The sequence below is a fragment of the Gymnogyps californianus genome, chromosome 7 (assembly GCF_018139145.2).
Source record: "Gymnogyps californianus isolate 813 chromosome 7, ASM1813914v2, whole genome shotgun sequence".
Taxonomy (NCBI): Eukaryota; Metazoa; Chordata; class Aves; order Accipitriformes; family Cathartidae; genus Gymnogyps; species Gymnogyps californianus.
Genome location: NC_059477.1, coordinates 24,637,635 through 24,652,721, shown reverse-complemented (window position 1 = coordinate 24,652,721; position 15,087 = coordinate 24,637,635). Strand labels below are relative to the sequence as shown.

The following is a 15,087-nucleotide window of genomic DNA, read 5'->3' as shown; positions in this document are numbered from 1 at the left end:
AGGGTAGATTCAAGCAACTGCCATTTTCTGAAAATCAATGTGCTACAAAATTTTTCCCATCCTTCTGTCCCCTTTTCTTCAAGCGTGTGATCTGGCCTAAAGATTAATGCAGTGAGCAAACAGCAGCATTCAGTCTTGCATCATCAAGATGTTTAAAACTCAAAATCTTGCACTTCCTTTCATCTAGAAAAGTGGACTTTAGACTAGTAGAGAACATCAGAATCCTAATTCCCAGTACACATGCAATACCATTTTTCTAGTGCAAGAATTTCCGTTTAAGTTGAACTTTAAAGCTGTGACATTTTAAAACTATGGGGAGTGGTATTTAGAATTAAAAAGAAAAAGCATTAGTTATAGAGTCATTCCCTTTCTGATATCTGCATTGCTGGACTTCTGATGACAGATTAGCTTTATAAGTGAGGGGATATATGATCCCACTGACATTTGTTTTACTTTGAAATATTAAAATAATTCTTAACATAATCAGTGGCTTATGTAGAGTAAATGATAGTCTGATGCGGAATAAGGTTTTATTTGCAATTCACTGGGCATTCATTCAGGACTGTGTAATACGGTTTTCAGAAACTCCTGTCAGTGGAACCTCAAGCGATTCACACCTTCATGAGCTGTCTTCCTCCTCCGTATGCTTAGTATTATGTTAAATATTATACAATAGGTGGCTATGAAATGTAAGGGCAAATCAAACTTCCAAGCAGTTCATTACTCACATGGAGAAAGTTACATTTCTAACTGTGCTGGTATTGACCTCTTAAAATATTCTCATATTCACTCACAGCACACAGTACAAAATAAACCACTAACCAGGCACTAAACTCTCAAATTTTTAGAAAATTCTTAAAATTAATTTTGCTTCAGAACCTGGAGGAAGTCCTTGTTAGGTATCACCATTCTCTATATTGTTACAATACAGAGTATGTTATATATAGCGTATATATATAGCCTCTATATATTGCAAAAACAAATTTGCAAATTTGAAAAAGTGAAGTAAGTGAAGAAGTGAAGATGAAAAGTGAAGTATATTTTTCAGTAATTTAGAATAACTATAGAATATGTTTACTGACATTTGTTATATCCATCATATAGGTAGTTTCAATTTCATGATACCACATAAACTTCAGATCTTTTTATCACATTTTGTGAAGCTATTGAACATTATGTGGAATGAAACAAGAAAGTCTGTATATACAAATGATCAAGCTGTCAGACATGTACGCATTTGCGTGTCAGACCTATCTTGTATTTTGTCGATTTTTGCCTGTAATCAGTGACTTAATATTTTAAATGATATTTATAATTCAGAATAATTCACCTGTATTTGTTTAAACTTAGCAGTGCATATAGTGCACATGGTAAGTCCTGTTCACATTTTGACCAGTAAAATTTTGAGGAATTCAAGCCAAATTTGTCTAGAACTGTTGTCTGTAGCTTTTGAAATTCCTTAACCTTCAAACATATGGTCTAGGAATTTAAAGAAACTATTCACAGCAGTGAAGTTACTGAGAACCCTTATGCCTAAGATTGTTTACACTGAATATTCCATAACTCTCATTTATAATGTGCTTAAAAATTCAAAAGTATTTACAAAAGATATGGGAATTCTTATGAACAGTTTTACTTTGGTTTGCTGCATGATGCCAGAATTCAGCATTTTAGAAAAATATGTATTTACGGTAATTGACAGATAAGCAGTACTTTAGTTAAGTGCCTTTCCCTCCCTCCTAATATCTTGGGAGACTGAAGCACTTTTAAACAACCAGATCTCAAAACAGTGCTCCAGGCTGGTGGCTGTGAAAGTTAGCAATGACATTCTCCTTTTGCAATACTTTTAATACACGCCAAGTTAACAATAACACAGGCTAGATGTGTAAAAGACACACAGTGTCAGGTCTCCTGAGAAATCTATGTTCGAGGCACAGCCACAACAAGAAATTTTGACCAAAATCTGCTCCAGACCACCGAACTAGATCTAAGAATAAAGGACCCTACTGAGAATGTGCTAAGAAGAATATGCTTAAGTATTGGTAGGGTGGGTAGAATGGTTGCCCCGAGTCCTATCTGAATTATACCAGCCTAAGCTAAAAATAATACTTAAGTCTCTCCGAGATAACAACAGAATTATTGAGAACAGGGTTTAACTCTGTGACTTTAAAATGCGAGAGCATCCATTGCATGTGATTCTAAAATTGATGCAAACAACACACTGGCACTTCTCCAGAACTAATTTAAGCTCAGCATTTGAATATGAATTTCCTTTTCCTTCTCCCAAGAGTGTACACAGCAAGAGACAGAATAAAGTACACCACACTTATCCATTACTTGGATTTGTTTGAAAGACGAATGTTTCTGTAAATAACCCTGGGTAATTAGAAAAAAAAAAAACAAACCACTACATATAACTATTATATATCATAATTAGTTTTCATGCATATGCATTTTTTAATCTGCAAATACAGTCATTTATTCATTTTATGCTCTTAACAGGAAAAAAGCATCAGCATAGCAGATTTAGCCATTCTTCATATATTGAGTCTTCACTGAATAACAGGGAAACTCTTCATAGTTTAGCCATCCCAAAATTTTCACTCTGACAACATAATTCTAGGACAACTTCTGTGGTTCAGTTGCAGGTACTCCAACTCCACAATATCTCACCTCTGAAAAAGACTTGTCCCTTTCTTTATAAGCTAATGCTTTCCTCATGATAGGCCAATTTTTGCTACTTTTAACTTTGTTGTACTTTTCCCAGTAAAATACTGCATTTGAATCAAGGTACAGTTCCAATTGTATGAGGCAGGCAGAGTTAAGCCCCCTGAAATTGATACACCATTCCTATGTCCTGTGAGATGAAACAGTTGATAAAAATTAACATTCACAGGATGTCCCCTCTATGCTTGTGTTTTCTGTTCATTGTTGTAGGGCTGTTTAATCTAGAAGATTTACATCTGCTTTAAACTAAGCGAGAGGAGAACTTCTGTTCAACAGTTGCAAACACAGTGCTAGCTTCATTCAGCTGTTAGAGTCAGTGCACAGTGATATACTTTATACACCCACTACTTTCAGGGCAGATTCCCTTACTGGTATACATAAGTGTACTTTACTGGACTTCAGAGAAATTGCAACACTACTCCAGCAAAGGGTCTGGCCAGCAGATCATACACACCTCTTTTACCAATCAACTGATAACCAAACACACAAAAAGTCTTGAAAATAAAACCAGACTTTACCATCTTTGTGATAATAGGTGACTTCTACTTTCCTCTCCTCTGACCCCAGCAGTGCTTGAGCAATTTGGGCAATATGATGTCTTTTGGTCTCCGGCCCATGAAGAAAATCACAGGTGCAAGGTTTCTGCATGACATCTGGCCTGGAGAACCCAGTCATCTCACAGAACCCATCATTGCAGTAGATGATAGCACAATTCTGCACTCTAGCATTAGCAATGATGAATTTTTTATCTGCAATAAAAGAAAGTGATGCATTTTTTAGTACTCTTTCAACATTTCATAAAGTGTCGATTGCATGGATGGATGCTAAACAACACTTCTTTTCACTGGCATGCCTGAAATGCAGAGATTTTCAGTCATTTAATGTAGCTAATTTGATCCATAACTTTTAAAGAAACTTCAATCAATTTAGAATACATTAAAGATGAAGATAGTTGTCTTTTAAGGAAATAAAACCACATTATGCAAGTCTTTTGCAAAACTCCTTTTGACTTCAAATTTTTGTCTTTTTTAGCTTCACTGAAACACAGGTGATGAGCGCCATCCTGTCAGCCATAACTCCACGAAAGTCCTTGAAAAGTTGGTAGCTTCTTTTGGGGGGAAGTGGGGCCTCGGGAAGGGGGCTCTACTCAAGTGAAGGGCTTCCTGGGATAAGGTCCAACCAGCTCAGTCTACTCTGTAAGGATTTTCATTGAGGTGAATGACAGAAAGTTTATAGTCAGTATTTTAACAAAACTATCTAGAAAAGAACATGATATCTTTTTTTCCTCTATGATTGTTTTAGAAGTTACATTTATAAAAGAAAATATTCCTTAGTAAAAAAAAGAGTATGAAGGTACATGAAAACCAAAGATTGTGATGTTGGAAACATTTTGCACAGTCCACTGAAGTTCTGTGCCTCAGTCCATCATCCTTTCCCAAACCCTCACCTGACAGAAAGGTTCAAAAGTTTTCAACCGTTATTTCATTTGTTTCTGTTTACCAGTATAACACTATTACTATTCCCATTGTAATTATAAATGTGCAGCTTTGATACATTTACTGTTAATAACATGAATTTCTGCTTACTTAATCACACTAGTAGGTCCCTTGCTTTATAAAAGACTTTTTATGTGACACCAAGTCAGCAGTACCAGTCTTCAAAATTTTAAAGATATTTTGTCTTTGAACACAGTGAAATATTTGGAGAGAAAAATACAGATTTCATTCTTGCTTTTTCTACCGTCTTTCAATCATGCTGAACTTTCACTATCACTTGCCTATTTAGTAGGTAATGCTTTATTCTCTTCAAAATATATACACTTTACTGCATAAAAACTTCACTTGAGTAGCAATACTGACTTAGCATTTAGATAAATTAGGACTACAAACACCATCTTAATTTTTTTCTCAAATAATATAAATATTAAATTGGTAACATGGGTTTAAGTATAAGGAAGTATATAAACTGGAATTAGCTGTAAGGGTTTGCACCAGACTGATACTAAAATTATGCTAAATATTTAAATAAATGTGCATATATCAAAACTACTGTTTCTAAACGAAATTAATTTTAAGCATCAAGTGTTCCTTCTTACTGTTAACAGTAAACCAGAGTTCCGGCCAGGAAAAACACTTCAGCTTCAGCCTCCTTGACAGGTAGTAAACTGCTGCATTGGAAAAGATCTCACAGACTCTCCCTGAGGATGCATTTTCACTGGTTTGACAGATATTTTAGGCTTCCATAAACAAAGCAGAAATATTTGACAGCTATATTAAAATGCAGTCATGACAACAAGGTAAGAGAGTATTTTCCCTTTAATAACTCCTCTGCATATTTTGTTTCCTCTAAATCAAAGTCTGACTGTTCTGCTTTATTTTGAAAAGACAATGACAATAACAATAACAATCATAACAATCATAATAATAAATCTAGCTTATTTTTAGACGTTGCACAGGCAGCAAGATTGTACACTGCTTTTAGAGCCATCTCACCAGTTCAGAAGAAGGTAAGAGATATAACTTCTATAGCTATACAATATGGTTAGAGTCAAAGATAAAAACTATTCCTTGAAATAGTGGGGGGGAAAAGCCCAATAGTTCAAGTCGGTAATCTGTATTCTAGATCAAAAACAATGTTACTCCTGCCAGGGATCCCCTCCTTACCTCTGGGGTTTTCTTTCCAAGCTACAAACTTGAAACAGTCTGGAGCTGCTGTCCATTTAGTCACAAGCAGAATCAAACTACTGTAGCAAAATAGATAGAAAGAGAGAACTTACTTTGCCCTTCAAATTTTCGTATGATTGTACCCAAAAATGTATTTTGTGGTGCCACATGACCTCTGCGAACAGGCATGTTTGTACAGGTCTTCGGTTTTCTGTGCACAATGACTTCTCCAAGGATCTCCTACGCGGCTCCAGCCCAAAGCACCGAGCCAGCTACCCTTTGTGACAAATCATCGTCCTCTGGAGCTCGGAAATCTCTTCCCATTAGCACCACTTCTAGATACACGCTTTTCCTATTGGAGTCAGATCCATCCCCCAGTTTCTTTCTTTTTCTTTCTTTCTTTCTTTCTTTCCTTGCTTTCTTTTCTATATTTTTCCTGGAGGAGCTCGGACGCTATTGTCTGGGGCGGGTAGGGGTGGGGTAAGCAGGAGGTGGGGGGGGAAGATTACAAGGGTAATCGATCTCTAGCACCAAACATCGCCAATTTTCCAAAGCAAATGGCTGTGACCCGGCAGTTTCCGACGCTGTAGTGATGGTTAGAGGGCTGGAAGACTAATGTTGCTCCGCTGCCAGAGGGAGTGACGTCCCCCCCCTCCAGGCTTCACCACGGCGCGCAGCAGCTCGGATTACTCAAGCGTGGCTTAGCAAGAGCCAGCCAATAAATCTCTTCAAAACTCAGCGACAAACAGCGGCATCAGGAATGAGCTACACCCCGGCAGCACCGCGACGTGCCACATCCCCCACCGCTGCGGCTGCAGGGGGGCAGCGGGGACTGAGGGCGCTGGCGGCGGCGGGAGGGGGGGGGCCGCCACCTCCGGCCGCCCCAGCTTCTCCGCCCTCCCGGCACCGCCGGCCCTTTCGCGGCCCCCGAGCGTGGCCCGCCGGGGAGTCCCAGGCGCTGCCAGGGCCGGGGGAGGGAGGGAGCTTTGTACACGCCCCGTCTGGGGGGGGGGGGGAGGCGCGAGTGGGGGTCGATTTTGAGCGATGAGGGAGTCGGGGAGGGAAGGGACCACCGGAGCCCTCGGCATCCTTCCCCGCCCCGATGGGGGGGGATCGCCCCCTCCTCCCGCAGCGTGACCCAGACGAGGGCTTCCCCTCGCCCCACTCCCCCCTCCTGCCGAGGAAGGAGGATCCCCTCCGGCGCCGGGCGCTGCTCCCCGGGTGCCGAGCAGGTGCGAGCCTCCGCTCGGGGGCCGAGAGGGCGGCGCGGAGGGCGCGCCGGGTCCCCGCGGGTGCGGGGAGGGGTGAGCTCCGGCGGGCAGCTCTCGCCCGGCCCGGGGCGGGGGCGGCGCGGGCACCGAGGCCGCCCCGCGGCGGGAGCTGCGTCCCGGGGCCGGGCTCCGCCCCGCCGCCCGGGGCCGGGGTCGGGGCCGCGGGGCCGGGCCGGGGCGCGCCGCCCGCTCGGAGCTGGCCGTGGTGCTGAAGCCGCCCCGCCGGCGCGCACGGAGGCGCCGCTGCCCGCGGTCGGGCCCCGGGGAGCGCCTGCCTGCCCCCCGCCTCGCTCCTCTCAGCTTCTCCCATCCCGCAGGAATAACTGGGGAAGCTCTCGGGGGAAGCGGGTATTATTTTCAGGCTGTAATTAAGGCTTCCTGCACTACGCAGCAGGCAGAACGGTGTGCGTTCAGCACGGGCACGGCGAGCACCGGGGGACCTCGGCGAGGCGATACGGGGAGGGAGCTGGGGGCAGCCATGCGATGCTGAAAAGGCATCTCCAGGGTAGTGCAAAGCAGCGGCGGCTGCTTAATAAACTCGCGGGGAAAAAAAAGAGAGGCACCTGCTCACCGTTCTTTGTAACCGCGAGCACAGGCTATTGAGCCGGCCAGCCACCGCCTCCCACCTGTTCTTCCGCAACACGAACAGGTGTTTCCTTATTCCCGCGGGCTTTTCTCAGGAGTCGCCTTTGTTTCACTGTTACCGTGTGTCACCCTCTGTATTTATCAGGAGGGGCACAGTCTATTGAGTATGTTGGTACATTTCTGGACTAATTTCATTTAATCTCAGTGGAATCATTCTGGATTTACACAACTGTAAATGATGTCTGAAAATATCATTTATATATACGTAAATTGTATTTAGAAGGCTGCATAGTAATTGACTGTATAGTAATTACAAAGCCTCAGCTACATCAAGTGATATGTAATCAGGTACATAATCAATCTTAGGAAGTGACTGTTGCTTATTTACAGAAGCAAATGTTTTAATCTCTATACTGAGGTATGAATCAAAGCAATAACAGCCATATATCCTTTGTAATCATAATATTTGGAGAAGTATAACATTTTTGTGACTCTGATCAACACTAGAGAATAAAACTCTTACAATATTTTTACCCACTTTTCATGTCATTTGGACAGTGGGTGAGGCTGCAGGTTGAATTTTTCTCTTTCTGCTCTTTGTCTTGACCAAGAACATACATTGCCCTGAAAATGTTTTCAAGTTCCCAAAGACAGCAGTAGAACTAGTGTACACAAAGTGAGAAGAGCATATTTCTTTTAACACTTTATATAATACCTAACATCCAGTCAACTCATAATGGCCAGCAGTGACTTCATTCTCATTTTTATATTAAAAAATGGCACTTTGATATTTCTATAACAGCAATAGAAAATAATCACAATAAAATTGTGACCTGTACTGAACAATCGGTGTTTGTTTCTAGTATTCAACAGTTAGTAGCAAACTAGATCAACGACGTGCCAGTAGAGTCCAGAGTCCAGTGCTTTAGGTGCCTGGCTGGAAAAGAGGGGGGGGGGAGGGGGAGGAATTTAAGAATTCAAATCTCACTGAAGCCCCATCTTTTCATGTTAAGTTTGAGGCACACTATACTTGCCTGAAAACTGCAATAGCAGGGGCCAGAACTCCATGACTCCAGAAGACCTTTTCAGTTCTGTCTCCTGATGGTAGCTTGAAGTTTGATGTTGATTATGTGAACATACATTAAACAGTCTACAATTTTTATTTTTTTTTCACCTTGGTTGGTTTAGAACCTGATCAAGATAACCCCAGTCAAAACAAGATAACCGCTGCTGAAAGACAAGATCTGAGATGTGTTTTTTAGCAGGGGATGAATTCACAAGAATGATGGGATGTAATAACTACATGAGCAATAGGTGGCATCAGAAAATCTTTCATCTTGGTGATTTACACCCCTGCAGTCTTGTAGATGATCTGTTGCTCCTGGAGTGCTTAATACTCATTGTGCATAATGCTTTGTAATTTTCTGTAGCAAGCCAATAGTGAGAGAAATGCGAGAGGAAAATATATTAAAACTGGACAATTTACAACTAACACAGAGAAAGTGATGTGAAAGAATTTGCATTTGATTGGGAAAATGCACATGCAAGTGGGAAAGTTTGAATTCATCATAAATGTGCCTCTCTAGTGTGATGAAAGAAATGGAGAATGCCATGGAGATATGTGTTTTATCTATAAAGTTGTACAGTTGCCAGCTCTGCAAGAGACCAAAATACCGAGAGAGGGTGTCTCTGGAGCTAAAATCCATCCAGCACAACTGATCCCTTGTCCTCTGCCTCCTTGTGGCATTGCCCCTCGTGGCACCACCCTCGCCACAGCCCAGCAATAGCTCCCCAGTGAACACTGCTGCTCTACAGCAAAATTATATATGGCATTTCCTGGCCTCAAGGATAGCAGCTGATTTTGAAATAGTGGTTTCAAGGTTTTTGCTGGCATTTTAACTACTTCATTCTCATGTTCCTTAAAAGGATTTAGAGGAATATGTGCCTGGAGATGTGCTATTGATCTGTTTCAACATCTTGGCATTCAGCAATTAAACCTGTTATTGTTAGGAAAAGATAACTCTGGGGAAATGGCTCTAATCATATTTCCCATCATATTTTTGTTGAAAAAAAATATAAAGGAGACAGTCAGTTTTAGTCCAGCATTCTTATCGTACTTGACTATGCCTTTTACTCTTTGATGCTCCAGGAGACTCTCCCTAAGAGAAATGTCTTTCCTCTTCCAGCTTAAATAATCTTTAACCATGTGTTGTTACTTTTCAAAGTCCTATGTTTTCCATTTCATTATTGTTGTGATTCTATGCTTTGCCCTCCTGCAGACAGAAGTTTACTAGTGCATTCCCATTTGAATAAACACTTTTTGTACTGGAGCAATACACTGTTAAGTCTTGATAGTTCTTGGGTTTATTCTTCTTTCTTTCTTTCCCCCATTGTTCCAGCTAGCATGGGATATCTGTGTTGCTTTCACCAGGTGTACCTTGTGTGCCCTGTCATTTATTCATCCATCCATGCTATATATGCTTCCACTTTTAAATAAGGCTGGGAGTGTCTTCAGAGCTGTCGAGTGAAATACTGAAACTTTATTTCGAGTCCCATTTTGTGCTAAGATGGCCTTTGCTATTCCTTGACAGATTTATGTCTCCTATCATCACCTTTTGGTTTTTATTACTCTTGCTTCCTTGTCTTTTTTGTTTAATGTCTTTGCAAAATTTCAAATTATAGCTCTAGATTTTGTTTTAATCCTTCACAATAATAGTGATCATCAATTAGATTATGACTGGCTGGGCTTTAGGCACAGGCAAAGTATGCAGTTGCCTGGGACAACAGACTGCCAAATTACCTCTGTTGGAGAAGATAGAAATCAGCTGTTTGAACATCATGAGCAGCCAAACAGCAAATCTCTGCTGATGCTACCGAGAGAGGCATAGGGTGAGTATAGTGGCAGTTGCTGCTGCCAGAGCTGGCTCCTAGCAGTAACTTGTCTTTGCTTGCACTGCACTGATGCCCCAGGACCAGTAAGTCTTTCCTAATCCTACAGCCACACAGTCTACACAGCTGCCTACACAGCAAAATGGGAATACTTCATTATTGTTGTTACAAAACTCACCTTGAATTAGGTCTGATTATGGTTATTTTGTGTTTCACTTTTGCTCTCTAAAAAAAAGGGTCCTATTTCTGGCAAGACCACTGATGTCAATGAGATTGCACAGAGGTGATATTGTTGTGTTTGGCCTTAAGGTTTACTTCTTCATTGTGTCTGCATATGTGTCTTACTCATATTCAGGACTTCAGATATCTCAACGGGAGAAAGGATATCAAGATTTTAGTATCACAAAAGGACAAAATAAGTGTCCGCACCAAATCACACTCTGAAAAGTGATTACAAATTTCTAGTTAATTTTACAGCTAGTTTAATCCCTCAGTAGCACAAAAAAAAGTTATGTTATACTCATTTTGAATTTCATTCAATGTGTATTTTACATGTAATTCTCTCTGAGGGGCTGTAATTTGATGACAAGTACATGAATTATAAATGCAAAATCTATAACAGCAGAACTTCTGTGAGCTAAATTTCCTAGGCTGATAAAGGTAACATCACATGGCAAAACAGTAAGACAGCAGGCAACTTAACTTTTTCTGGAAGGATTCATAAAAAATTAAGTTTGTTATTCTACAGTATACATTGCTGTTATTACGTGATATGTTAGAATGCCTAGGGATTCAAAACCTCATGACTTAGGATCATTTTGGAAGTAGTATGTACAGGTCATGAAAACAGAATTACAAAAAGCATCAATATATCCATCTACTCGATGCCCTGCCAGTGGATCGTTCCCTTCAGTATATTTGCGTTTGTATTATTCATTTAGGATTTAAATTATTCAAGCAATGAGGTTTCCACTTCTTCCTCTGAGAGACTCTTTCAATATCTCTGTCTCACCACAGGGTTTCATTCCCTCATGTGAAGCCACAGTTTTGGTGTGGGCTCTTGCTTTGGGGGTTTACATTATTTAGATGCACATCTTGTTTCCCTGGGTTCTTGGCCAGTAATGGGTGCCTCAGACTACTCCGTGCTGACCCCCTCTGGCCAATTAAGAGTGACAGAAATGACCCCAGCATGTGCTGTGCCTCTCAAAGTTTTTCTAGCTAGATTACAGTACTATGTCTGTCATTCTGGCAGCCGTCATTCCAGAAAGAATGTTGATTATAATTAGGGAAGACATGAAACATACTTCTATTAATTTATTCTTTTCCTCATACTATATATAGAGGAATTTTAATGGTATAAAAAAGCAGTACCCTGCTCCATATATTTGTGAGTAATTCTGTACCACAGGAAATGTAATTGAAGATAAATGCGTGCATTCTCTGTAATCTGTCTTCTATCATAACAGAAATTCAGGGATGGTATTTTAGAATAATAGTTCATGTAAGAACTATTATGACTAGATCACTGTCTTGGTTTCGGCTGAGATAGAGTTAATTTTCTTCTTAGTAGCTGGTACAGTGCTGTGTTTTGGATTTAGTGTGAGAATAATATTGATAACACACTGATGTTTTAGTTGTTGCTAAGTAGCGCTTATCTTAAGCCAAGGATTTTTCAGTTTCCCATGCTCTGCCAGCAAGCAGGTGTGCAAGAAGCTGGGAGGGAGCATGGCCGGGGCAGCTGACCCGAACTAGCCAAAGGGATATTCCATACCATAGAACGTCATGCCCAGTATATAAACAGGGGGAGTTGGCCGGGAGGGGCAGATCGCTGCTCAGGCATCGGTCAGTGGGTGGTGAGCAACTGCATTGTGCATCACTTGTCTTTTCTTGGGTGTTATTTCTCTTTTTTTTGTTATATTCCTTTTCATTACAATTATTATTATTATTATTATATTTTTATTATTCTTAGTTAGTAGTATATTTTATTTTACTTTAGTTATTAACCTACTCTTATCTCAACCCATGAGTTTTACTTTTTTTTTCCCCCGATCCTCCTCCCTGTCCCACTGGGAGGGGGGAGAGGGGAGCGACTGCGTGGTGCTTAGTTGCTGGCTGGGGTCAAACCATGACAATCACATATCTGAAGTTTGGTCTCTTCAGAAGTGTATGCCTAACAAATATGGAGTGAGCTGGAAAAAGGAGCAAATTCATTGCTAGAGCATGAAAAAAGTAAAGTATTGTCTGTAAGTTATTCATTTAACTAGATCCATATATTTCTAAAACTAATTCTCTAATTCTCTTTGTACCCAAGTTCCCATTGCCTTTTCCACAGTGTAGTCAAACATTAAGTGATAGGACTGCCATCTGTCAGGTGAAGTTCTTTCCTTTTCTTAGCTTCTCCCTTGAGTAAACTGTGTAGTTAGGATTTCTTCTTCTATGTCTGCGCATTCTGCCTGTGTTTTTATCAATAATAATGAAAAGTGCACCTTATATTTGGAGCAGGTTTATGGTGATTTCTGGCTCTCATCCTAATGACAATGAAAGGTAGAGCAGTGCTGTAGAGCTTCCTGAGGCTGCAAGTTTTCTGGTGTTGCTGAAGTTCCTCCTAGTTCAACTGCAGCAGGGTTCCAGGGCTTGTGTCCTCAGAGAAAACCATGAGGTGAGCTAGCCTGAACTAGGATCTTCAGGGTGTGTAGCTCCAGCACATTCTGTGCAGGTGCAATTTCCTTTCACAGAGAATTTCAAACTGTTTCATTTCTAAGCAATAATAGATAAGAATGTGCCATATCAAAATCTTTCACAAAATGGAATCCCTGTTCCCAACCAGCTCTGTAGACACGGTACCTCTCTACTGGTGGGGTTAACTTCAGAGAGGTCACAAGATGAAGAAGGTTATTTCTATTCCTCAGCCTTTTTCCTTGGATCAGGCCATGGCAGCTGAATTCCTGTTTCCATATGTTGCTAGCTTAGCAAGCAGTAGGTAGCCAGAGCTCCTCTTTTCCTTTCCTCTGCCCTGCAGCAGCTGACAGTGAGGCATTGCGGAACAGCTGTAGGGGCGAAAGGACAGCAGCTGCTCTGAAGCAGCTTGGTTCATGTTAGACGTTTTTCCTGAGTGTGACCAAGAGGCAGCGAGACCTTTTATCTCCTTTGGACAATGTCAGACTGGCTGTGTTTTCAATCAGTAATCATATATACATTTCTTCCCACCACAGGTTCACTTTAAGATCAGTAAAATGCAGTTTTGAAGCATATAAAGTGGTTCCTTTTGGGCACCAGTGTCCTGGCAGTACAAATAATCTTAGCAGATTTTTTTGTTTTAATAGATAAATATAGGTTTTGATTTGCTTCCTTTCCTTGGGCTGATCTGTTGTAATTTTGGTTAAATTTCATTCCCTTCTACCTAGAACCCTTTGTGCCATGTTTCCCATTGATTTCAGCTTTCTGTCTTCCCTGCTTGACACTTTATCTACCGGTTATAGTTAGTTATTTGTGGTTTTCAGCCTCAGACACAGAGGGAGAGAGAGAACAGGTAGATGGAAGTATAAATGGACCAGAGATTAACTGTTTGATATGAAGAAGAGAGGCAGAGAGACAGTTTCATAATCCAGGGTCAAGGGGTACAAGAGAAGAGACTGAAACTGGCCAGAAATTATAACTTGCAGTAAACTTTAGTAGCCAAAATTAAATATAGATTCAAACAGTTTAGGGGGAAAAAAATTTACTTCCACCAACTCTAAATACAGTTTCAGATGTTTAGTTCAGCTTAAGTGTTTCCTGAGAATGATGTTTCCACTATTCCTGAGAATGATTGTTATATGTCCCCAAAGACCTTGTAGACCTCAATCAGAGGGCAGTAACCTCGATAAATTTGGATACGGTGTCCCAGCACACAGCATAGCAAATAAATTTCTATTTCACTCAGAAGAAAAAAAACACCAAAAGAGTATGAGACTTGAGTGCCAATGGCTCCATACTGGCTTGATGAGGGTGATACATATTTTTTTTCCTAAATACCTTAGTAGTAGTACATTGTGTTTCTATGTTAATCAGAAAGCCCCGGCAAGCAGAATATGCTTTTTCATTTTTAGTGTTCTATACCTTCTTTGCTCTTTCTGCATTTTGTTAACATACTTTACACAATCACTTCATCTAAATAAGGTAACTGCAGTTTCTACACTGCGTTCTCTTAGTCATTAACAATTTTATTATTAGCATATTCTAACACTCAGTTCTGTAGGCGAAGCTTTCTCCACCTGGCATGTGTATTTTCTCCCTACAACTGCATTTTTCCACATTTAATTTTTCAGTATTATTCTCACAGTAATAATATTTCTCTGTAACTGTGTAGGGTCCAGAATCACATAGAATAATTATTCCTGACACTGTACTTATCAGTGCTGTTGTTCAAATTGCTGTCAACAATAATCTACAAATATCCAGGTCACATATTTCTCTTTCAATATTCCCATTTTTCTTTCATAATATCATAGCATGGATCATGGCTAATTATATTACAAAAATTGGTGTTTGTCTAATTCATTTGAAGAGATACCCATATCCTGAAACAGCATTTTCTGCCACAAAGGTAGTGTATGATCTGCTGTCTCTGCAGATAAAATACATGTAATATAGGCCACATTTTCAAACCCAGGTGCCTGTCTGAAGCTAGCATCTCCAGAATTATATTGATGCAGCTGCAAATGAATGGCTAGATTTTTCATCAGTGCTAAGGACTGTATTCAATAACCCTGCTGAAGTCAATATGAACTGCAGGTACTTGGCAAGTGAGAATTTTGCTCATAATCTATGATGACAGAGAAAGATACTCAAATGACATATGTTGTTTTGTGAAAGGGTCTTTTGCTGCCTAAGATGGAACTTATTTAAATAATCTCTCCTGGATTTCGTATCTCTGCCATTATGTCTATTTCATTGCAATGCAAGTAAGATAT

General features: G+C 40.5%; 1 protein-coding gene across 1 annotated transcript in view; it reads right to left on the bottom strand.

Moving 5' to 3' along the window:
* KCNH7 (potassium voltage-gated channel subfamily H member 7) overlaps window positions 1-6,170 on the bottom strand; it is a 242,395-nt gene extending 236,225 nt beyond the window's left edge. Inside the window, exons 1-2 of the mRNA XM_050899922.1 lie at window positions 5,504-6,170; window positions 3,246-3,476 (exon numbers count right to left, since the gene is read on the bottom strand). Of these exons, the coding sequence (XP_050755879.1) occupies window positions 3,246-3,476; window positions 5,504-5,579 (307 nt within the window). The 5' untranslated portion in view covers window positions 5,580-6,170. The remainder of the gene's footprint in view (window positions 1-3,245; window positions 3,477-5,503) is intronic.
* Window positions 6,171-15,087: the final 8,917 nt, after the last annotated feature.